Genomic DNA, 25,936 nt, shown 5'->3' with positions numbered 1-25,936 from the left:
TGGAAAGTGGTATACCAGGTAGAAACTTGCAGAGAGAGGGTAGAAATAAGAACAAGTACAACTAGTCGTGTAATGTAATGGAAAAATGAAATGAATTTTTTGAGTTTTACGTCTCACGATTATGCTGGCTAGGCTAAAGGAGACGGTGATTATGAGAAATGAATGAAATGGTGGAATGAAGAAAGTGGGAGGAAACGGGAGAACCCTGAGGGAACCCACGCACACGGTGTTTGTCCAACACAAAGTACACTTGGCAGGAGCTGTAATGTAATGGAATAACAGGCAGAATACACAACGACGTACTTTATTTGTAACTAGTATTTTACACAGACTAGCACTACAAACTACTAGGTCATACGTGCTAACAATAAGCGCACAGATGTTCAAAGTGCTGTCCTCCCGCGTCTACGCACGCGCAAATCGTGAGTTTTGAATGCATTCCATCACTCCCAGTGTGTTCCATAACTGTTCACACGCATCTTCAATGCGGTTTTGTAAGTCGGCAAGTTCCTTACCCTGAATGTGAAGTTCCTTTTCCCCCCACATCTAGCTATCTAGCTCCAGCCCTGTCCACTTCCGGACTATAGGTCATATAAACTTTTTTTTTTTTACTTGTTTTGGTGCCAGGAATCTATGGTTTCATTTTTTAACATTACTTTTGGGACACCCTCTATATATATATATATATATATATATATATATATATATATATATATATATATATATATATATATATAAAAGCTTCAAAAGAGTTTCTTAGTTGTAACTTATAAGCAATGACACAATTTATAACAATACTTAAAACTGTATATTTCCGTACATTTAAAATAAAATAATAAAAAAAATAATACAAAACCACCGTTACATACCCAGTTCCATTTAACATGAACATAACAGTATTTTGCGCATTCAACAAAGGCTAAAGTTATTTTTAAAATTGGTGTTTCAGAATCTCTTAGTTCATAATTATCTCTAACAAAATCATAATTCTTTTTAGAACAGTGAGAAATCAGTTAATTCTGTTCGCATTTCTTAATGAGATGGAACATTCCCCCCACTCTGTCCTGGCAGTGTCCTGTACAGTCTGCGGGAAATAGTCATTTCCCATTGTGCAACTGATCAAAGGAATTTACAAGGTAGCTTTTCAAGAAACATGATGTATAGCACTGCACCTTGGAATGGCACTCAAGGAGTAAAACCATTAATCATCGAACGTAACATTAACTTAAGTACCTACATTTAATATTTAATACGCAGTAACATATGAAATAACCAGTAGAAAATATTTTCGAAACTGTTTTAATATATTTTATCCGTAAAAGTACTGTAAACCTTTACTGTAAACTTTTATTTGGAAAAGTTTATTTAGTGTTTTTTTTTAATATATCGATTTCTTAGTATCTGTGATACCAGGTAAACCACAAATGAGTAAATAAACATCTTAAAATTACAATAAATAAACACATATAAGATATAAACCTTAATAGGCATTTTTCAGCTAACGCAAAACTCATATGTAATGTTCGTTAAAGTATCATAGGAACATCTACATTACGGTTAACCTTGGCGCTGTAGAGGTAAAATATACTAAAACTTAAGTTATTACATTGTACTTGTACGAACAATTAATTTATCGTCACCCAGTGGCCATAGTTTTACTACGTTCTGAGACACCCACAATCCTGCACTCAGGCTTCATATGCTAATTAAAAAAAAAAAAAAAAGTTTCGTGAAGCTGTGAAAAAGGAACATTTCAATTATCCAATAGGTATAAATAAAATTTTAAAAAATCACATGGAAATTGTACCAATTGTTATATGAACATTCTACTCTAAATACAACTAAATAGGTAATTATCTCATTGCAAAACAGAAAATTGGGTATCAGAACAGGAATGACAGAATAGAAAACGCAGAAATGATAATGAAATACTGAAAACGCTACGGGGAAGAAGCAGAAATACTCTTGCTCTTTTTCTGGAACAATTATCTGAAATGTAAAATAAGATCTAAAATGGAAACATTCTGCAGCTAGCGCTTTTAAAGTAAGATATGACTATGTGTAACATATTCTACAATTATTTGCCTACAGCTAGTGCAAAAGGTATTGATACACCTCAATAAATGATTTATAAGTCTTTAAAATCACTACTCCATAGAACGTTTTAATGAATATGACGAAACTAGTTTATTTTTTGTTCCATTTTGCAGGTGTATGAATACTTTTTGCGCTAATTGTATATTGTTTGGTGTAATTATCTTTAGCCAATAAGCAGGAAAGGACAAAACACAGAAGAGTCTTCATTCAACCACCCTACTGCGAAGACAAAAGGCCCTCCAACCATCCACACCTTTAGAGACGCAAACATATACGAAAAATAGGAGTATTGGAGAGCCTGTGTACTCTTACCGTTCGGCCGTAAATAATACATTTAACAGGATCCTTTTCCTCCATAATATCAGGCATTAAAATTTTAAATCCCCGCAAGGATAACCCCCTCTCTCTCTTTCTCTTAATATATATATATATATATATATATACCAGATCTAGCAGAAGTAAAGACAAGAATTACGGATAAAGTGTCGAACAGCAAACTTTGGCTGTAGCAACTAGAAAAAATGAAATCTTTGAGTTTTACGTCCCGCGGTTATGCCGGTTAGACTAAAGGAGACGGTGATGATGAGTGATGAATGAAATGGTGGAATGAAGAAAGTGGGAGGAAACGGGAGAACCCCGAGAAAACCCACGCACACGGTGTTTGTCCACTACAAAGTTCACTTGGCGGGGCCTGGGATCGAACCCGGGACCCCAAGCACCAGAGGTGAACGCTCTACCACTGAGCCACCGCGGCCCCGTGTAGCAACTAGAATAAGTAACACTGATAAAGCTTTATAGTCGAGCACAGCATACTGTAGACTAGGACCGTTAGGTTTACACTCTTACGCACATGTTCGCAAATACAATGAAACCAGAACTACGGGAGGACAAACTGCTTTTGGATTGAAACTGCAGCGGATATGGTAACTGAGCAATGTCTGGTGAATGCGATAAAAGTTTCAGGCGGCTTGAGTTATGGCCAAGGTATTACGGATTCCACATTGGTTTACTGGGTTTTATCATTTCCTAGAATCATGGAGGTGAGTAAAGCTTAAAAACTTGTATAGAAAACGGTTGTAATCATCGGAACGGCACCGCCAAGCTAGAGAGGATAAAGATATCAGAGCTTCTGACTGGTTTAGTCATGAAAATTCGTTTGCACAGACCAACCAAAAGGAGCGGTTTATCTAAACTGTAAGCAGGTTAGTAACTGACGTGAAAGTGAATTGTGAGAGAGAGAAGAGATTGGGGCAAATTTTATTGTCTTGAATTACGGGTAAAATATTTGGAAATATAGAAAGAATTCTGTCGAGAAATTTGAAGCTTAAAATATACAAAACGATAATTATGCCTGTTGTGTTGTATGGTTGCGAAACATGGTTGCTTACTCTGAGGAAAGAACACAGACTGAAGGGATTTGAAAATAAAATTCTGAGACGAATATTCGGACCCAAGAGGAACGGGAATGGTGAATGGCGGAAACTTCATAACGAGGAACTGCATAATTTATATGGTTTACCGAACATTGTTAGGGTCAACAAATCTAGGAGGCTCAGGTGGGCAGGTCATGTAACCAGGCTGGAAGAAAGTAGGAAAGCTTTCAAGGTTTTAACTTGAAATCTAACCGGAAAACGACCATTAGGAAGACCTAGGTGCAGATGGGAGGACAATATAACTGGTACCAGTGAATTGGACAATATAACTGGCTAAGTCGGGAAAAGTAAATTTTACAGGACAGCAATTTAAGGGCAAATTTTACAATAGTTACCAGGCTAATTTTGACATAACCAAATGCTGTAACTTCCTCAATTTTATGAATTCGCCTTAGCCGCTTCTACACAATGTAGAACTCACCAAAAGAAGCTTATATCTGTAAAATCTCAATTTACAAAAAAGGTCGACTTAGCCGGTTATTCACTGGAACCAGTCATATTACGATGGATGTCGCAGAAATAGGAATACAAAGTAGAAACTGGATCCAGTTAGAGTAAGGCCGCGCTAAGAAGAGCTCTGACAACTCTCACGTGCGATCAAGCGCGGTTGCCACGTTTATCTTTCGTAACAATACAATATAACAAGGGGCACATTTTGTGGGAAAAGAATCACCTATGTATTTAATATTACAACAAAAAATATAATTTAACATTATGCCTGACGAAAGTATTAGTCAAAAGAAACAAACAAATTAGTTTGCGTTAAGATAGTTTACAAAATCGTAAAGAAAACAACCGTTACTTCTAAACACAGGCCTTATGCAGAATCGTTTTGACGTATGATTAGCGTCATACTAAATGTCTGACTAATGCATGGAAACATATGTTAGTCGAACTCTTTAGTATGACATCGAGCTTCTTCGTGGCTAAGCGGTTAGCGTACTCCTTTGGCATGGGAGCCCCCGGTTCGATTCCCGACGGGAGCTAATGTGGTACGGATTCCACATTAATCAGTAGGTCCACGTCTCATATAACCTCGCTGCTGAAAGAGACGTTAAACTCAAAATCAACTCAACTCTTTAGTATGACACTAAACACGCGTCAGAACGACTCTGCGCAAGACACATAATGTTATATCTTTTTTTTTTTTTTTTAATGGAAACTACTTACGTTAGAGAATGGATTTTAACTGTAGACAATTTAATTCCATTTACTGTAGAAATCTTACGCTTTTTCCTAGGGTGGATAAAGTTTCCGTCGGTTCAGTGAGGTCTTTCGGGCACTTCACTTTTGTGATTCTTTTCACAGTTGTAGAGCTAATGTATAAAGCTGAATCTACTCTTTCAATCACTTTATTCAATGGCAATAAAGGACCGTCGTTACGTTCTTTTTGCTAATATTCCCTAAGATTAAACACAAATTCCCGTGGCTGACTTGTCAAGGGCACCCCCTTTCCTCACTTCTTACGCACTTCAGGCATTGTGTTCATAAATACAAACACACACACATACACATTCTAAATTTATATTTTAGGTCTATGTGAATAATACGAATGCAAACTATGTTCCACTGATGAATGAAAATAACAACGAGTACACCACAATATTCACACCAATGTACTGAGATGATAGCACAAAAAATCAAAACAACCTGACCACACAAAAACTTCCACAGTAATGAGTAGGTATAAATGCGACAACACTCTTCTGTTACTATGGAAACAACCTAGTGTTTCCAAATGTATTTTTGTGGGTCTAAACCTATCATCCCCTTCACATATTGGTGAAAAAATGTCTTCTACGAAAAGACAAACATAGCTGGATCATGTTCGTTACTTTCCAACTACTCAATTTCTAAATCAGTCCTTATGAAAAGCTCATTATAACGATCTCTGTAATATAGACTATGTACATTTTTTCGATGTCAACAAATTTCCTACAAAGACCATTAGAAATTCTACTAATTTCACCCTGAATTTCCAAATCACAGTTCATTGGCCTTGAACTTTAGAAGAGCCGTTCAGACTCGCTACAATCTTCGCTTTCAATTCCACGAAAACCTACTCCCTGTGGCGACAGAGAGGTGGACCGGTTGTTTGTTCCATGTAACCCCACTTCTATTTATGTAGCAAACTTGTCAAAGGACAGAGTTGTGTCAATAAGTGGAAAAAGAAAAAAAATCATTATTGTGGCAATAACGTTAGGCCTAGTGGAACTACGTTGTGCTGGAATGTTGAGGAGTAAAGTGAAGTACGATTATTTTTTAAATATCTAGTTTGTAAATATTTCAACTTATAATCTGATTCAATCAGTGATAAAGTAATTCGATTCCTTCATCGTTCTGTCAAGTGGTCGCTTTGATTCTTCCTGCTATGACAGTTCGCAACACTGTCGTCAACTTGCACGATGTTAGATCTGTCAGAGCTCAGGTTACGATGGCCTTAGAATAGCTAAGGATAAAAGTCAGTGGAGAGCTTTTGTGAACGCGACATTGAACGTACGGGTTCTATACACCATAGCGTTAATTAGTATAGTAAGAAAAGAGAAGAGAATGTCGTGCCAAGATCTACAGCACACAATACAATTAACATTAGGAAGGAAGCTTCAGGATCAACCAATCTCCTTCAGGTATTCAGTCGGATTCCTGCAATTACATGAAGTATTGATGAAATATCTTAAATATGAACTAGCGTCTTATCCTCTACCTTTATTTCAAATTATTTTAATTAGGAGAACCAGAAAATCTGTAGTTATGGATATTACAGAGACTATCGAGCAACCTCTACCACAATTAGCTTATATTATAGATGGTAGCTTCCTACTTCATTCTGTTATTTTGTCTGATATTGACACATGCAGAAATTTGTAAAAAATAAGTTACATATGTATGGAATCATTTTTGTCCTGTGAAGCAGTGTATTTTGATAGGTATATTCCTGTTGCTGGTGCAGAAGTGAACTCTCACTTGCTATCAAGGTTGGCAAAAAACATGGTTTTTATTGAGAAAAAAAAAGTTTTTTTTTTTTTTTTTTTTGTTTTGTTTTGGTTTAAATAATTTGCTTTATGTATTTATATCACATACAGACAGAAAGAAGTTTGTTTCGCCTTGGTGTTATGCAACAACCGGGTTATGACGGAAGGGGTCACATAAGCTTAAAGCGGAATCCAAACCGCTTCTCGGCTTACATCCGTGAGAAATTGTCCTCTATTTGAACCTGAAATCGGAACTAATTGGCCACACATGCAATACGTCTGTCGACTTACTTACAAAGAACTCCTGATTAATGCGTTGTACTGATTTTTACCTACTTGTTAATATAATTGTCAAGAGTCATTTGAGAAGGATAAAAAGATAAACAATTGCAGAAGTGAAACCTTTATACAGAATTACATATGGACAATTTCAAAATACTGCAGAGTACAGAAGAACTAATTTAGTCTACGTTAGTTCACTACAACTTTTATTAGTTCAAGTTAAATAAATACAACGACTTAATTTGCATATCAGTAAGAAAAGTGAATAAAGATGCGAATTGAATTACTTTGGCTTTGACTCATTTATACATAAATAGATACAAAAAATACTTCTGATCTCAATAAATGCCTCTCATGGGGTTTGTATGACCCTCCAACAAAAAGTATGGCATTTCGATGTATTTTATCAATAGTAAATATTATTAAAATGACACAATATTTAGAATTTTTCTTTGACTGCAATTGCATAACAACAATAATGAACTATAAAAAAAAATCACAAAAGAAACATTTATAAACTTAAAAAAACAAAAGTTGCTTTTGTAGTATAATCTGTTTGAGTAATGAATGGGGATTTTACGTCTGAATATAAAACGAATAATATACGGGAGTGAAACGTGATAACCCACAAATGTATGTTAACCAAGATTTTACGAACACACACTTTTATGAAAATTCTTTCTTTTTTGGTTTAAACCACTTGGTTTTTTTTTTTTTTTTTTAAAAAAAAAACAGCTGATTTAAACCAGCCAACCCTGCTTGCTATCAATTTTTAATTGCTCGTGAACATCAAAACGCTACAGTGTATTTTATGAGGACACAAACGAACAACAATAAAGGTTAATACTCTCACATTAGCAATATTCAGAGAAGCTTAAAGCCACTTAAATACAGCTTTCTATTCTTCATGGCATCACAGGATGTGACAGGACATCTGCTTTATTCAACAAAGGACAGCAAACTGCATTCAAGATTCTTCAGAAAGAAGTCACAGTGTTCAACTCTTATCTAAATTCTCAAACAGAAATTGAAGCAGAAGAAAGTTTATCTTCATCATTCAATTGGCAGCGTTACCTTCAACAAGTGCAGCTGCTTTCCAACACAGTTCTCCGTGTTTACCTTCAAGTACAGCAATGTTTCGGGAACAATTTGGAACCTACAGAATAGGCGTGGCACTCAAGAGAAGGTAAATTATCTCCAGAGACAACAGACTTAAAAGGGTAAGTCCGTGTCAAATGGTTCAATGCATGTTGCTCAACAACTTTTTAAAAAATCGGAGTTACCTTTTCATGTTGTTAGTTCAAAACAAATATTATTTTTCTTACTGACTTTAGGTTCCGAGAGAAAGCCATAGTTGTTTTCGAAGATGCACCATTTGCTGGTGTTGTAAGGGGTTAACGAATCTGAAGCATCTCAGCCCTTAGTTGTTCTATAGATGTGAAACAAAAACCAAAATGGTCAGCAGATTGCAAGTTACAAGACTCTGTATTAGCCACTATCGTCCATGAACTATAGTAAGGTAGGTTTGAAAAAGTAGATGACTGACGTGAAAAGTTCTGAGTTGAGCAGATGATTTTTGCAAGAAAGCAAATGATCAGAAAGCTGAACTTATTATGATTACTGCGGATGACAAAGGATACCAATAACCAAGATTGGGAATCAAACTTGGAATCCGTCCAGCGCCCATGCATTGACAGCTTCGCCAATAACAACCATAATGAAGACAAAGCTATCTGCGCACAAACGCTGTTACCATGCAAATTGTGATGTGATTCAAACAAAACGAAGTTTTGTTCCAATCTTACCAGAAACAACCGCAACAAACCGCAATATTAGGATTTTTGTTAAAAGCAACATACTTCAGCAATTTGATCTCGTTATAAAGAACAGAATATAAAGAAATCTATAATAGGCAGACTATGCACATCAAGAACGAGGAAATCATTGAATAAAATGCATCCTCAGTTCAATTTATTGTATTTGAGATGTTTGTAACAGTTATGTACTTACTTTGTTGTAAATTAAAAACTAGCACAATACAGTTATATTTACTCTTTCTCCACCTTACAAAATACTGTGTTTTTCTTCCCACGGGTCTAGAACCCAGGTACAGAACGAAATCTCGGAACCCTCATATCAGAATTTTTATTCATTTAGTCTGCACTTGTACTCTCACTGGCAGGAGAATTATTATAACATATAGGCAAGGTCTGTGAGAGTACGCTGTCACAGTAGTTCCCACGGATGAAATTTAAACGTGAATAAAGAGTACATTGTAACGCAAAACGAAAGAAAACGTAGAAATAATACGAAATGCACTTCTTTAAGTCCATTGCACAAAATAAAATGAATATCCTCAAAATTAGTTCATAATAAAGATCACTATAAGCTTTTCTGGATAGAGAGATCTGATATAGAAGTGCTCATTCACTAAGTTTCAACCCTTAAACGTGTTCCCACTTTTTAATAGAAATTATTAAAAAATTCACAAAAGTGAAAAAAGTGTGTACTTTACAGATATATAATTATATATATTTCTGGTGGGGGATCTGATAAACAATTCCTTCCCGTAACAGGTCTGTATGCTATTATGTACAGTCCGTAGCAAAAAACCTGCAACATGACCATGTAAGTTTATTGTGAAACGACGAAGTCTTTTGCTCCAAAATAAGTGTGCAGGGGAGGACGCTGAGGTTTATCCTGGCGTGATTCATGCCAATTAGACGTTGTGTTGATTCCACGCGCCGTTAGGCGTAGTTTCACAATAAACTTAAATGCTCATGTTGCAGGTTGTTTGCTGCGGGCTGTACCAAAAGTTAGGAGTTTCAGATTTGAATGTAAGTACCTTTACTATTAACACAAATTTATACCTACAAATAAATACAGAAGGAAGTACGGATACTAACGCACTTTTTTTTTTTTTTTTACTTTTTTAATTTCTTAATAAATTCTATTAAAAAAGGAGAACATGTCTAAGGGTTGAAACACGGTGAATAAGCACTTCTCTATCAGATCTCTTTATCCAGGAAAGCTCACCTTCCTCATCACTTGCTTTCTTGCAAAAAATCGTCTGCACAATTCAGAACATTTAACGTCAATGACCTACTTTTCACCTTGCTATATTTCATGGACAATATTGGCTAATACAGAGTCTTGTAGCCTACAACTTACTGACCATTTTGGTTTTGTTCCACATCGATAGAACAATTGGGGGCTTAGACACTTCAGATTCGGTAACCCCTTACAACACCAGCAAATGGCGCATCTTCGAAAACAAATATAGCTACCACTAGAAACCTAAACTCGCTAAAATTAAAATAATGGCTGTTTTGAAGTAACAATATGGTAAGGTAATTGCACATCAAAAATCAGGTTTAAAAAAAGAAGAAAAAAAAACTATCGAGCAACAATTTATTGCTTTCCTTGACTACTTGGCATGGATTTACCCAGAAGCTGTTCCTGACAACCTGCTCAGCCATATATTGTCCCAGTGCAAAGTAACGCAAAGACTCGCAATAGAATGCAGGAAGGTAGGGCTGGTGTGTTCAACATTTTGCTTCTGATGTCGATATGTCATTTTGTGATGAGTCTGAAGACGATGAACTTTAATTAATAGAGGAAAGCCGAAAGTGGATTATTTTTAAGATTATTACAGATGAATTTTAAAATTTTAGTGTGAATAAGACCAAGTTATTTTCATGTAGTATGTATGTATCCTGTTTATCATGAGCTTTTTTTTTTCCCCCCAAGATCATCACTTTGCAGTCAGATAAAGTCTCTAAGGATTATATTTCGAATATTTTTCATTACTTCTCTGAATTTTGTAGATATTTACATTTAAAAGTGGAGAAATGAAAATGTATGGAGATGATAACTTTTCTTTTCTTTCTTTTCTCTCTTTTTTAAAGCACAGTTAAATACATATTATGTGGAAATCGTACTACATAATCTGATTACTGACTAGAGAGGCAATCACACCTAAAAAGTAATATGGTATACAAAAAATTCATCAAGCGCTCTAAATTTGCGATCTATGCTCGATGAACTCGGATAACAAAACGTAATAACAAATACTATCTATTAATTTGGAAACCTTAATTCCACCTATTTAGTTTAAGTGTTACCTGGTTTTCCTTCTTCTTTTCCTCCTGTGAGGACCCTCGCATTTCTTGAGCGTCATCAAAGGAACAGGAATCACTTTCCGACTCCGACGATCTGAAACAAATGAATTCAAACAAGAGGTATGAGCCACCGCACTGAACTTTCTCACTTCAATTCCTTAAACTAAAGCATGTTATGCTGCAGTTACTAATAAAACTTCTTCATGTAAAATACGAATTAACTTACACAGTTTTCGGAAAAGTTTGTCAAAGAAAACATTCACCCCCAAAAGTAAAGTACCCCTTCTGGATTTTTCATAAGAAATGACTTATGACATGCCATATATAAGGGTGAATGAAATATTTGTTTATAAAACACCAACGAAATTCCATGGGTTGTATTTAAAAATAATAATAATAATAATAATAATAATAATAATAATAATAATAATAATAATAATATACACCTTCTGGGTATTTCATAGATGTGGTTTAGAGGAAGATGCGTTATCCTGTTGCCACATCGTTAGCATCCCGTTGAGTTGTCTGCTATAACAACCCCCTCTAAGAAAGGATAGTTGTAGCCGACGCTTCAGAGGAATACTAATGATATGGCAACAGGGTAAAACCTTTTCTTCCTCTAAATGTCAACCTGTTTCGTTTATTCTTTTCAGAGGATAAAGATTTGTTATCCCAACTAAGGATAGTAGGCCTTATCTTACTAAGCTACTTACGTATAATCGTCTTCCCATTGAACAAGGTATTCGACACGATCGCCGGAACGCCGTCTTCCTAAGACTTGCCGTACACCACGATTTCCAGTGCCTCCATCACCTACAATAGTTAAATTATTTTAGTTTATATCTGCTAAGCAAACACTACTCATGCAGTTTCCAATAGGTGCATTAAAGCAGAATTTTCAAACTATTTTATCATGTGTTAACACATTTGACCACTTACATTATTCACATCAAGGCGACGTACGCTGAAGCCACTAGTTAGTGAAAGAAAAAAGAAAAGAAAGAGAGAAAACTGTGAATTACGATTATCCACTTGATTTCAACTGTTGACATGCCAGCCCAGTCGCATAGTAGATACGCTTCATATGGTCTATTTTTTTCTTTCTCTAATGCTCTTTAAAGGTATAATAACATACTATAAAGAATTACATGGACTAGATGTACTACTCTTTATCCCTATTATTATAATTACTACGTGTAATGAATTTAAGTGACACAAGATTTAAGATCAACAGTTTGCACCTTCTAAACCCACCCCTTACACACATAGCGAGCGAGAAAGAGAGATACAATTTTGGCATTTGCACGAAGTTCATTGATTTTTTTTTTTTTTTTTTTTTTAATAAGAAAGAGGCTTTCTGCGATGGAAAGGTGGGAAATAAACCACTTTTCTTTTTACTTTGAAACAAATATCCGTACCAGGAATCGTAAACAGGATCATACACTTACAGAAGCATTCGCGGTAGCCACTTGCTCACAAAGAAGCATTTGTAAAGGCTCAACTACATCTATAAATCATTTAATGGGGAGCTCTTACACAAATACTTTACTTAAAGTTTCGACACAAACTGAAATATTTGCAAGAGTAAGTGAGACGCTGGTATTTGTACGGTGTCTTTTGCTTTCGTTAAGAGATGTTACAGAGGAAAACATGAAATAAATAAAATTTTTGAGTTTTACGACCCACGATAATGCCGGCTGGCTAAAGGAGACGGTGACAATGAGAAATGAGTGCAACAGTGGAATGAATAAAGTGCGAGGGAACGGGAGAACCTCGAAAAAGAAAGAAAAAAAATGCACATGGAGTTCGTCCACCAAAAAATCTACTTGGAACGAGTTGGGATCGAACCAGAGACTACACACACCAGAGGTGAACGCTGTACCACTGAGCCACCGCGGCCCTCGAGAAAACAAAGAAACATAGGTACATTCTTTCTTTCTCTCTCTTACTGAAATATAGCAGAAGTGACAACGGGTTAATGCAATACACAAGAAACTGAAAGTGTAGCTGACTTACAACACAGTGAAATCCTTCAGCCAGTACGGTGAATAGAAGTACGGTTATATAGAAGTTCTAAAAAAATTAGTCACGGGAAGAGCTGGAGAATCAGACAAGTATTTTATAAGCAAATGAAGTTGTTAATATTTCGAATTTGATAGCAAACTACTCTCCGCACCTTTCTTTTGCATACATGGTACTTCACCGCCTACCATAAACAAGTTTATCTTTGTATCTAACTTGTAATGTGTGATACATAAACCATAACCGACATTCCAATAATTGGCCGACCGTTTTCACTCTGCTCTATAATATTTATTCTGTCTTCGACGAAGTTTTTCTGATGAAGCTGTACATTTCGACAATCGAATACGGTGACATACATCAATATTGTGATGAAAGGGTGCTCCAGTCACAGTTGATCATCTTCCGTTATGTCGATGATAGACACTTTTATTTAGGTTCTCCGGATCAACGACATGATAGAGTTCGAATAATTGACTCGTATGGTATGGCAGATAACATACACATCGAAAGATTGATGCAACTAATTCACAAATTGTATCACAGAGCAAGACCTGGAGTACCATCCCTCAGCTCAGTGAGCTTTTATACAAATATATATGGCAATATAAAGCAATAGATTGTGGGAAATGTGTCAGTTTTACAACTTTTTTAGCTACTGGTCGCGAAATAACATGCTTACTAAATGATAACCAGATGTATCGTCTTCAAATAATGATATAAAATTTGCAGTGGTACGATACAACTGATGGCGTGATGCTTTTATATTCCTTAGTGAATGTATATTATATTTGTCAACTTGAAAATCATCCGTTGTCTTTATGCTATTGTAAACAGTTATTAATATTTGGCACTAAATAAAAACTTTTCAAGCACAAATTGCGATGTTTTAGAAAAAACAATTCTCCTACTCTTCAATATGATCCATGTGTGTTTGTATTTTGTGCAGGTAAGTGTGCATCATCTACTTACACATATCCTTCTTAAGGTCACTGTAACGGATAGGTCTCTTTCTATAGATAAAAAGATAAATAAATAAATAAATAAATAAAATTTAAAAAAAAATACCTTTTGACCTTGAAAGTGACCCCTAGATGGCTGATTCGGTTATTGGATCTCGGTACCGACCTAAGGTACTTATATACCAGCTTTGAGCCCCCTAGAAGTTATAGATAAAAAGTTATCTTGTTTACAGAGAAACGTATTTCACCCCATTTGCGAATTTGTATAGCTCGTACCACGCCATATAAAGGATATTTTTAACAGGATTGCCGTCACTTGAGAGTAATAAATGTTTGTTTTGGTCAGATTTTATTTTTTGTTTCAATTTTGAACTTACACGGCACTAATGTCTTATCCTGAAATGAGTAATTAACGATTTATTTATTCAGATAGACGAATACTACAGGTAAAGATGTCCATTTAGAGTATTCACAAAAACAGATGAACACGTAACAGTAGAATGAATAGACAAATGATCATTTTAATGACTGGTTAATCATCGATTTTGGCACTTAAAGAATTTACTACTTTTTAAAATTTAGTAAAGGACATTCTGATTATATCAATACTTGGATGAACCACACAAAGTTTGTTCTAGATGTCACACATGCTCCAAATAGGTGAGTTTTTTATTATATTGGTTTTTAATGTTCTACATTGAAATAAGCCAGCTTTTGGACGTTTTCTAACGTAGGAAATTTTAAATTTCAGAGGTTCAAGTAATTGGACATTTGGATTTTGTTGTTTAAAATTTTATATAGAAGGCAGAGTAACCGAACTTTTCTTCTACTGTTGAGGGATACAATGTTCAGTTGTTTAATCAAAGTCTGATATGTTTCAAATGTAGGAAATATCCTGTTTCTTTGGAAGCTAAGTACCTTGCGATTCTTTTTTTTTTTTCCGGCGGCGTATTGAAGTTTCGATTTCACGATAGCGATCGTTTCTAAGGTGTTTTCTTCCTTGAAATTTCTACCAGTTCTTATCGTATGCCCCAGGTTTCTACAAAGCTTCGCTTTTTTTTTTTTTTTTTAATATGGTGGGAAAATGTTAGTTTTGTGTCAAAGGTGACCCCGAGGTCTTTAAACTCTTCGATCGTCTCAATACTGACGTTGTCAATGTAATAGTTATATTTTAGGGATGTGTTCTTATGTGAATATGACACTATAAAACATTTATTTGCATTAAGGTTCTGCTCATTGTGTTGACACCATTTGGAAACAGCATTTATATAATTTTGTAGAGATAGCGAGTCATTGACATTACTAACACATCTTCCGAAATTAAAAATAAAAGTGTATTAGTAATGTCAATGTTAGTAAGGTTTGAGCCCTGAATTCAGATTCAGAAGCTTGTTTCTATTAAATCTAATGCACACACAACTAAGCTCTAAAGGTTTATAAGGTCCAATACTAACGTTTGTTTTTAACTTTTATACGATATTGAACACAACAATTTACTTACGCTGCTGTTTTTTAATCAAATCTACGCTGTTTTCTGCGATTTAAAAAGTTTAATGTATGTCACTATCCAATAAGGTATTATCTGGTAGGTGAATAACTGATTTAACGATAATAAAATGTTCAGTACAATTGCACTGTCTCCTTTTTTTCATTGTGGAAAGAAACCTCTCTCATTAAAGCAGCATCCTGAATATTCACCTCAGGTGTACTAGAATAAAATATTATAACTCATTACTGTAATGCATTTCCAATAATTCACTAACTTTATAATGCGCTCGCTAGTGTGTTTTGAGCCAATAAAAATCAGCAAGTGTTTCGACAAAAAACCCATCAGTTAATTTGACGTGACGAAAACTCCTACGACGATCACAGCAATATATTTAGCCTTACTTTCTGCGTAAGTACCCTCGAAATTCTTTCCTCAGATCTGTCTGTGTTCCTCAGAATGAGGTGGAACACATTACTATCCTATCTGAAAACCTCTATAATAGCTTATATAACTATATTCACTACGTTTCTAGTACATCTATTTGTATCTTCGTCAACATCCCTTTTATTTATTATTACTCTTTGATACTTCACATTCTACATTATCTCCCATTATTTCCTTTGATATTTATCTAGTAATATTTTTCATACACAATATAAATATTTCCTATACTATTTTTCCACACTAAACTGGGAATACTACCACGACACCTTCTTTGCAACATGGTATGGCACTCACTTGGACACTTAACAGTGTTTTTTTCATCTTCAATTTCTTCCTCCTTTTTCCCCCTACTTCTTCCCTTCGCATATAATGAAGCGTCTAACGAAAGTGCTTAGAGTGTACTATTTATGTGTGCGTGTAAAAGAGTACGTTCTCCCTATTTTCTGTTAAATAATTCAGTTTGCATTCTCACTTTTGGATATATATATATATATATCCCCAAATGTGGTATGACACTGCGCACAAATGATTAGAGTCGAACACATTTACTCAATTGAATTTCTATCTATGAATCTTTACTGAATGAGTTTGAGTTTTGTGTTTAAAGTCCCTTTCAGCAGCGAGGCTACATGACACGGACCTACTGATTAACGTGGAATCCGAACCACATGAGCTTAATTGGGATTCGAATTTGGGTCTTCCACTCCAAAGGCGCGTACGCTAACCGCTTCCCCACGAATGAGCTCTCAATCTTTACCGAAATGTAACGAACTCGAGCCATTTCTGAAGTGTTTGAACATGAGTGATGAAAAATAGATAACCTACGACAACGACGTGCGAAAATTATCGTGGCTGAAGCGAGAAGAAGCTTGACAGTCCATAGCTAAGCCCGCAATAACGCCCAGGAATATTAGGCTGTGCATTTGGTAGAACTGGAAGGGTATCGTGCAGCTCTAGTTGCTGCCGTAATGAGAACGATAGACTCAGACCTGTACTGTGGGCAATTAGCGCGAGTATACCTAGCAATTCAAAACGAACAGCCGGAGCTGGTCAACAGAAGTGGTGACGTATATCACTCTAACAACGGACGACAGCATATATTTTTAACGACCCGTCAGAAATTGAGAGAACTGGGTTGAGAGATTTAAGTGCATCCACCGTATAATCTTCACCTGGAACCGTCCGACTATCATTTGTTTCTGCCTTTGCAGAACTCTGAATGGTGTAAAGTTAGTTTCAAAAGAGGCCTGTGAAATCAAAGTGTCACACATTTTGGCCAGAAACTACATAGTTTCTACGACAATGGGATTATGGTATTGTCCGGAAAAATAGCAGACCACCAACCAAATAATTTATATGTAATTTCATAATGCTAGTTTCAAATAAGAATAAATGTATTCTCAATTTCCACCTCCAAGGACTAAAACTTTTTAAACAACCTGATAAATACGCAGTTTAAAAAGTCAATTTAAAATTTCTGCTCAAATAAGGATATTCTTACAGAGAACTCAAACTTATTTGGTGATTTTTTGCTTTTTAATCTGAAGTTGAGCATCCGAAGATGTTCCTGTAGGGAAATATATCTATATATCTATATCTATATCTATATCTATCTATCTATCTATCTATATATCTATATCTATCTATCTATCTATCTATCTATCTATATATATATATATATATATATATATATATATATATGTAAATGGCCCATGATTATAAAGTAGGAGGTTCTGCAAGAATGCATTACAAAAGACACCATGGCGCGCGAACCGGCTATAGGGAGGTGCTCGAGTTTACCTGAGGACGCAATTTGGGAACTGCAAATGTATCAGGATACTATCAGTGTTGTTATGAAGTGTTAACATGATGACAGTGCAGTTCAATCGGGATGGAAAAACATGCGTAGACCCAAGATTGGATGAACCGGAACTAACAACACGTGGTTCCGGAGTGCAAGGACCCAACTATGCAAACATGACAATGATGTAACAGCCAAATTTTGACAGAACACGAGTGGCATTTTTATATTACGTAAATGTTCTGACGCGTTGGGTTTAAAAAACTTAGAAAATTACAAATGACACGAAGACACAATTGGACCACTGCCATGTGCAACACATTTGGAACTACAGGGCAACATATGATTTGTCGATTTTCGGGTAAAGATGGGTGTAAAAGCGATCGATAGACCATGACTTAACCAGTCCGCCATTCTACGCTCAAATCGGTGACGTGTCTTAGTGCAGGGTGAAATTTGGGATGGCGATCACATTTTTTTCCCTTTTCTTTCTTCTGATAAGCACACAAACGCTACAACACACATCGGGGAATTTCGAGATATACTGCTACCCTTCTTTGAGGCAAATTTCCACGAAACCCCATGTAATTCATGAGTAACGGACCCCATGTTATAGGAAAAAGTTTATTTTATTATAAAATGAACAGAATATGTGTACAACTATTGATAACGTTCAGCAGTGTTCAGTACATACATAGGTATAATTCATAACCATTTCTTCTATACAGTACATTATATGCATAGAATATTATTTTATATGTACACTCATGTCCAAAATGATTATCGCATATCTATAACTGTCGTTTTCTAAGAACATAATTTGACAATGATTTTGAGGTACTTTTAATACTGATACTACGTGTATAATCGGGAAATGTATATTTGTGGTAAATTTCATAGGAAAAGAATTACAAATACGAAAATTAGAATGAGTAAAACAAAATGTTGCTAAATGGACAAGCAAGAAAGTTTTATTTTCGTTTTATTGTTCTTATTTACTGCTCTTTTGACATGAAATTTTCCACATACATGTCTTTGACGATTATACACATACTAACATTATAAGAAATACGGGGCGAATTAGTTATCAAATTATATTCCTACAACAACATAATTATAGACATAAAACAATAATTTTGGACATGAGTGTACATTAAATATACCTATTGCAGAACTTCTTATTTGGACAGTATTAAATTAGGTGTATACACTAATTTTAAGGGATTTTTCCAAAAGATGGCGTACCTAGTCCTATATCACACCTGGGTAGAATTTTAGTCACATCATGCCAAAACATCAACACTTGGCGTTAGTTGTCAGTTTCTGTTAGTTTGCATTAATTGTCAAAGATTTTATTATTTATATTTTACCACTGACTGTCAACTTTTGTGGTTACAAAACGCAAGTTACGTGATTGTTTCTTTAAACTTTCATTTGAAGGAATGCATTGCTGAAAGTCAGCGACTACTGTTAAAAGCTTATGATTATTATGCTTTAACAATTGCAACATGTGAGTGCTGTCTTTGACGGGGATAAAAGAGATGATTTTGACAGGCAAGATACGAAACCTCCAGGTCGACTGTGAAAGTTAATATTTGAGGTTTCCAGATCAGGTCAGGTGACAGTTGATTATTCTGTTCCATCTCTTGTCCACAACTTGTTGTCAAGTTTATTTTACAACTTTATTTCAACTCACACTTACAACTTCGATAAAAAACATTTCTTATTCTTTCTTTTTTAGTCCTTTTCTATCTTTTCTCGTGCACTTACCACTAAACAACTTAGCTTTAACTTTCGTTACTTTGCAGAATCATAGGCAGAAGTACGGACATCATATTGGCAGGAATTCCAATGAATGCTCTATGTAAAATAACTAGTGACAGTATTTCAACAAATTGTATAATGTAGAATACGAAAGAATGCAATATTAGTTTGGGGATATTTATAACAAGTCAAAACCACCAAGAAACTTACTGAATGCATCACGTTATTTACAAATAAAGGATTAACACTGCTTATAGTCTCAAGGGCACAACCGTATAGCATCTGCACTATTCAGGGAAGTTTTAAGCAAAATTGAAAAAAGAAACAAAAATCCGAGACGTTTTATGACTTTCTTTTTAAGAGTAGAACTTTTGTTCCTGTTAATATCGATATTTGCATAGATACTTTATTACTAGCAGGAACATTTTACTTTGATACTTCTATACTCTACCGATGAATGCCGTGTGATGTGATGACCTTGTTATTGTAGGTGTTTTATGGTCAAGCTGCTGAGAAAGATGGGTCCTCCCGGGTTAATTATAATTATTTACTGAAAATTTCGGAGATACGTACCAAGTGAATAAACAGTTTCCTTCGATACAATATGTACTACATAAAACTAATAAATTGCTGTGCAAATTTCAGTACGATAAAATTTTTAATTTCAAGTGCCACAGATGTGCCCTTTAAGCTAAAAGAGATGAATGATCAATCAAAGTAAATGACTATTAAAGAATTGGTGGCATTATAATGGAAGAGGAAAGGGAGAATTACGAGAAAACTCGCATATAAGACGTCCACCTACACTCATATGATCGGTCATCAAACCAGGGATTGATCGCTCTGCCAGTTAGCCACCGTGCCTAAGCAAATTTAAAATGGTTTAGTAAAAATGAAATGAAAACTTTTGAGTTTTACGTCCCACGATTATGCCGGTTAGGCTAAAGGAGACGGTAATGATGAGAGATGAATGAAATGGTGGAATGAAGAAAGTGGGAGAACCCCGAGAAAACCCACGAGCACGGTGTTTGTCCACCACAAAGTCTACACGGCGCGAGCTGGGATCGAACCAGGGACACCAACCAGCGGAGGTGAACACTATACCACTGCCCCCAAAATTGTTTAGTAGTTTACGACAGAAAAAAGCAAAATGTGCCATAGGCGTAGTTAAGGGGGACAGATGGACCGATCAAAATGATTACTAAGAGTACGATTTAGTTATTTCAATTTTGGGATCCGTCCGTGCTGGTCTAGTGGTTATTGTTTATTCTTAGAGAAATCGCCTTTATCAGTTTCGAGATATCTTAGCGATCCACTCGGTATATGTGACGTAAGCGGGAGAGAAGAAAAATATTGAAATGACAATAGTACTTCAATGAAAGAGACAGGTATAAACTCACCTTGTGCCTGGACTTCAGATCCAGCTTCTGTTTCCTCTCTCTCTCTAGCTGCCCTGGAAAGTAGAAAAATATAATTCGAAGTGAGTAACAAAAAAGAACTTCGAAAACTTACATTTTGTTATAAACTAAACTCTCATGAATATTTTACGATCTTTTGAAGTTTAGAATTAGTATTGCAGTTTACTAGACATAAACATCAAAATGGTTCTAAAATACATTTTAACAAATATTTATTTACTAAAACCATCTTATCCGGCCAGAAACTAGCAATCGTGATTTTAAGTTATTTCACGTCATTCAATCAACTCAACAACATATGTCTCAAGCTTCTGTTCACCTGATACAATTAATACCTCGGCACTAGTAAACATACATTAGCTGCCTTCTATCGCCTCCTGATTTTTACATGAAATTCCATGTACAAAGTATACTAAATTAATTTAATAATAATAATAATAAAGTTCGAAAACTGCCTGATTTTTCATTATATACATCATCAATCACATCTAAAACTTCGACAGAATTTTTTGTTCTATTTACAGTTAACAGAAAAAAAAAGAATGTAGTGTTTAGTTCGTTGCTTTTTCCCGAAAAGGGGAAATAGACGACTACGACGTTCTAAAGCATAGAACTGGAGATGACTGGTTCAGTGGCTCCTTCTCGATAGATATTTCCACATACTTAAGTAATTTGGAGAGAAATAATCAATGAGAACAACGTCTAATAAGGTTTACTTTCCGCAGATGTGAGCCGGAACTATTAAAAAAGTAGTTGAACGTTTTCGGATATTACCTCATACACTAATACTCTATACAACTGGTGTAGCCAGTCTGGCATTCGAGGTGATCTCATATAATTATCGGTACCTTATTATATAAAATCGGTTATATTACATGGTGATGACCAACAGTGTATGCACCACTATATAACAAGGATCCAAAAATACACATAACCCAAGGATATGTAATTTCCAGGCATGCAGAAACTGTGACACGTTAGGAACAAATCTTCGTTAACACTTACCCACCGTTACTAACGCGCCTTCTCCGTACAAACGCAGCCGCGTGCGGGTCTTGTAGCTTCGCCCTGCCTGGAAGCATATTAGATGCAAAACTAGTTTGTATTGGCTACTTCGTACAGGCTGACCCACTGATCAAGGTAAAAGTCGGCACTGATTAAGAATATGTTAGCGAATTATATGAACTGTTATTACATTTCACAGAAGTATTCCAAACTTCCGTAACCTAACCTACTCTACAGTAGAGCTCCCTCGTAGATTTGCGATTGGCGTATGCACCTTTGGCGTCGGAGACTCGCGTTTGATTCGCAGCGGGAGCTCATGCAGTTAGCATCCCACGTTAAGCTTTAGGTCCGCGTCTCATATAGCTTCGCTGCTGAAAGGGACAGTATTCTGAAAATCAACTCAATCAAATCTAATCTACTCTACCATAACCTAACACTACTCCACTCCACTCTATTTTACGCTGCCCTGCCTCCCTCCAGCAAAATTATGCCTCTTGTTACCGTATTGTGGAATGCTATCCTTAGCGAATCGCCACAAACGCTCAATATTTTGCGCATGAACGCATGTCACTAAATCTACGAAATTCACGGAGTCATTCGCTGCAAACTGCTAAAATTCTACTTCATTCAACCCATCATAAGACTTCGAGCAGTCATTATGAATGGTTGTGTCAGGCTTAATCCACTGTTGAACTGAAATCAGGACTTCAGCCGAACGATATTCTGCACTTACTTTTAAATACTATCCATGATAATATCTCAATTTCCCCAAATCCGCTACATGCGCGCGCGCACCACTTAATTGTAAATAATCAACATGACACCCATCCGTCAAAATGTGTTAAGTAAGATACCTTGTTACATGTAAAGGCTAAACTGCCGCAGATGGCGGCCCCGGATAACACCCACATGAATCTGTCTTCAACGTTGTATTACAACTTATCTGTTCTTACTTTTATGTACCTTACTTACAATTACCCGTCTTTCACTTCTGACCTCCACTATTCCCTATTAACCGCAAATATTTCGTATTTTCATCTTCTTCTGCTCTTTCCTGCATCCGTATACATTAGTATAGTATTACTGCGCAAAACTAGTAACTATTAAGTGTTGCAAACTACACACTACTCATTAATGACTACAACAATGCGGCTGATTAAACATCATTTCTTCCCAAAGGGTGAGGTTAAATTTACATTGAATTTGCAACACACGAGCGTGACTTAATGTCACGTGATATTTAGTCCACTTTGCACATACAACTTTATTGATAAAAAAAAAAAAGTGATTTATTTACGTAATGAAACGTAACTGAGCGAGCGTCAGCTAGCGAACAGGGTAAGAAGATCCGCAGGGCTCGTTTTGTTCCACCTTGACCTCATGATAATACAGCAGCATATATATCCTAAGTTAGTTAATAACACAGTGGGTGTGAAACACTGGAGGATGGTGCTCTACCGCCACCTCACCTCATAAAGCATCAATTCCTGAGCACATACAGTCCACAATTTAACTTACATTTTCTCCCTTATTAAACATGCTACAGTGACGACATTTCTAACGTTTGTTACTCTCATTATCACATTTAATCTGATTCCGTTCATATCTTCGTAAATTTTCCATTTCGGGCAGTTAACCCCATTTAAACGATATTTACAGTTACCCATAGTTAAGTTACTGTTTCTGTTACCAAGGATATTAAAGTGATAATATGTCTTCATGTAAAAACAAAACGCGCAACTTTACCTACTCGGGAAGTACCACTGAGCGCTTATATTCAAACAACTATTTTGCAACATCCTCGTTTATGCGCATACCCACCGTCGCTTACGTGCCTGCTCTCTACGGACGCACTCGCGCGCGGGACCACCAGCTTACCCCTGTGCTGACTCGGTTAGCTGCAATCCGCGTTTTAAGTAGCACCAACAGGTAGTTGGTGTTTTCTGCACTGTGGTTTTTATGTCCTAACGCTACATTTATACCCGTAATGTTCAGTCAATCTGCACCAAAGCACCTAAAATTGCAAGTAATTTCTGTCACTGCACAGCATATTGAAACGGATTTTGAATGGTAATGTAAGCATTGTATGTGTAACTATTTATTGAAGTGGAAGGTGGAAGAATACAAGAATTCAAATAGGGTAGAAATAGACGGTGGGAATTTCCGGTTGATACGTTAGTTATGGACGCGTGCGATGAATGTAATGCAAACATATGCATTTATTACAAAGAATCGTATGATAAAGAGCGTCATATGAATTTCGTGCAGCGTCATGGTATGAGTAGGCGTAAACTCAACTGTGCGAAGTGCGAAAAAAAAGTAAAAATTCAGGAATTTCTCCCGGATCATTTGTACCCGAGAAAGCAGTGAAACCGTCTTTGAAGGTAAGAATTTTTGCACTATCCTCGTTTATTCGTATACCCATCGTCGCTGACGCACCTGCTTCCTATAGACGCACCTTCCCGCTACCACCGGGCTCCCCTGCTGTGTTCCTACCTTGACTTGGTTAGATAGCATTTGTGCTTTTTAATGGCCATCTATTACAAGTTGGTTCGTGGTTTATGCACTAGGTCCTCATTTTTTGCATGTTCTACACAAATAAACCGAAAAATGCAAAAAATGTGTCAAAATTTCGTAGAACCGTCTGCTTGAGTAATATTTCATAAGGTACTACGATTGCACTTCCTGGTGAAAGAAGTACATAAGGCATGAATTTACATGTAGCTCACATTTACAGAAACTAAGCCTGTAATAATAATATAATATAATATAATATTATGCGTGAACGAAGTGTGGGACCAACATCCAAGGTTTATGTACGCCTCCAGAAAATGCCAAATACACTTTGTACATAAGAATTAGCGTTATCAAACGATCCTAAATGCAGAAGGAAAAGAAGGTAGTCATCAATGGAAACTTCATAAAAGCAATAATGACGGACAGCGAATTGAATACGGTATTATATGCATAGTACTGCAAGAAAAAAGGAAAGCGGCAGAGGACCTTCAGTCAGAATGACTTAACATAAGCTATGACATGGTGACATGGCAGGTGAGACTTGTGTGGACTGTAATATCAGTTTGTAGAGTTATTTGCACTTTCTACAATGGAAACGTGATAACAACACCTAAACTCATCAAACCTGACTGACTGTCCCTACTTAACTAACCCAACGTACTTCCCCCAAAGTTAACGAATAACGCAAAATGTAACTTTTTGGCTAGGTACGTACTATGGAAGTAATGGCAAGTGGGTATCACATTAAGCCTGCATTATATATTAGAAATGCAAACCATACAGAAACAATGAAGCTTTCCCTTGCTGCATTTTCTACCGATAATGAAGCTAGCTACAGCATACTTATTCAGTACAGCAACAATTTGAATTAATTTCTTTCGCTCTCATTTCAGTATCAACAATCCAGAACTTTAATCAAGGATCTCCTTACCTATATTTTATTTCTTCAACAAGAAATATTACAAATGGATTACTACTCAAACATCAATAACTCAAGCAATTACTTACGACATTTTATCTCTGAAATCAACGGAAATTGTTACACGTTTCGTTCGAACTCTTTACCTCTCAAACACAACGACAGGTGGCGAAGTGCCCCAGAAAATTATGATCACGTGAATAAAAAATAAATAAACAGAAAAACCGTTCTGCATTGTTTCGAAATTAGGAACACTTTTCATCCTGTATTTTAACGACATACTACTAATTATAAGATGAAAATAAATAATAATAATAAAACACATATTAACTCATCATGTACAATTTGTCATTAGCAGATATGAAACAGCATAAGACTAAAAACGCTACGTATCTATTTGCATGAATATTGGATGTGATATGACCAAATTAAGAATCCAGGCATCATCATATAATCAACTTTTAATCGCACCTAAAGCCTTCAGAGACTGTATTGCACATTAGTAACCTGTAACACACTAAAAAGTACGAACCTAATTTATCGAAAGCTCGTGAGAACTCAGGCACCGTAAGATAGTGCCGTTTGGGCTTTCAGGGGGGGGGGGGGTTGCGTTCCCCGTAAGTTTGAGCTATATATACACATTTTAATAGTTAATATACTAACGAAAAACGTGAAAATTACTCATATCGT

At 35.9% G+C, this 25,936-nt stretch overlaps 1 protein-coding gene across 2 annotated transcripts in view; it reads right to left on the bottom strand.

Annotated features, from left to right (window-relative positions):
• Window positions 1-25,375, bottom strand: part of LOC145674275 (uncharacterized) — a 35,303-nt gene extending 9,928 nt beyond the window's left edge. For both annotated transcript variants that reach the window (XM_081744110.1, XM_081744111.1), the window contains exons 1-4: window positions 25,336-25,375; window positions 20,788-20,840; window positions 11,619-11,718; window positions 10,909-10,999 (exon numbers count right to left, since the gene is read on the bottom strand). In XM_081744110.1, the coding sequence (XP_081600236.1) occupies window positions 10,909-10,999; window positions 11,619-11,718; window positions 20,788-20,840; window positions 25,336-25,340 (249 nt within the window). In that variant the 5' untranslated portion in view covers window positions 25,341-25,375. The remainder of the gene's footprint in view (window positions 1-10,908; window positions 11,000-11,618; window positions 11,719-20,787; window positions 20,841-25,335) is intronic.
• Between the last annotated feature and the right edge of the window lie 561 nt (window positions 25,376-25,936).

Source organism: Thermobia domestica, chromosome 17, assembly GCF_964235325.1.
Source record: "Thermobia domestica chromosome 17, izTheDome1.hap1.1, whole genome shotgun sequence".
NCBI classification, from domain to species: Eukaryota; Metazoa; Arthropoda; class Insecta; order Zygentoma; family Lepismatidae; genus Thermobia; species Thermobia domestica.
Note: the sequence above shows the minus strand (reverse complement) of the source record. Positions and strands in the feature narration are given on the sequence as shown.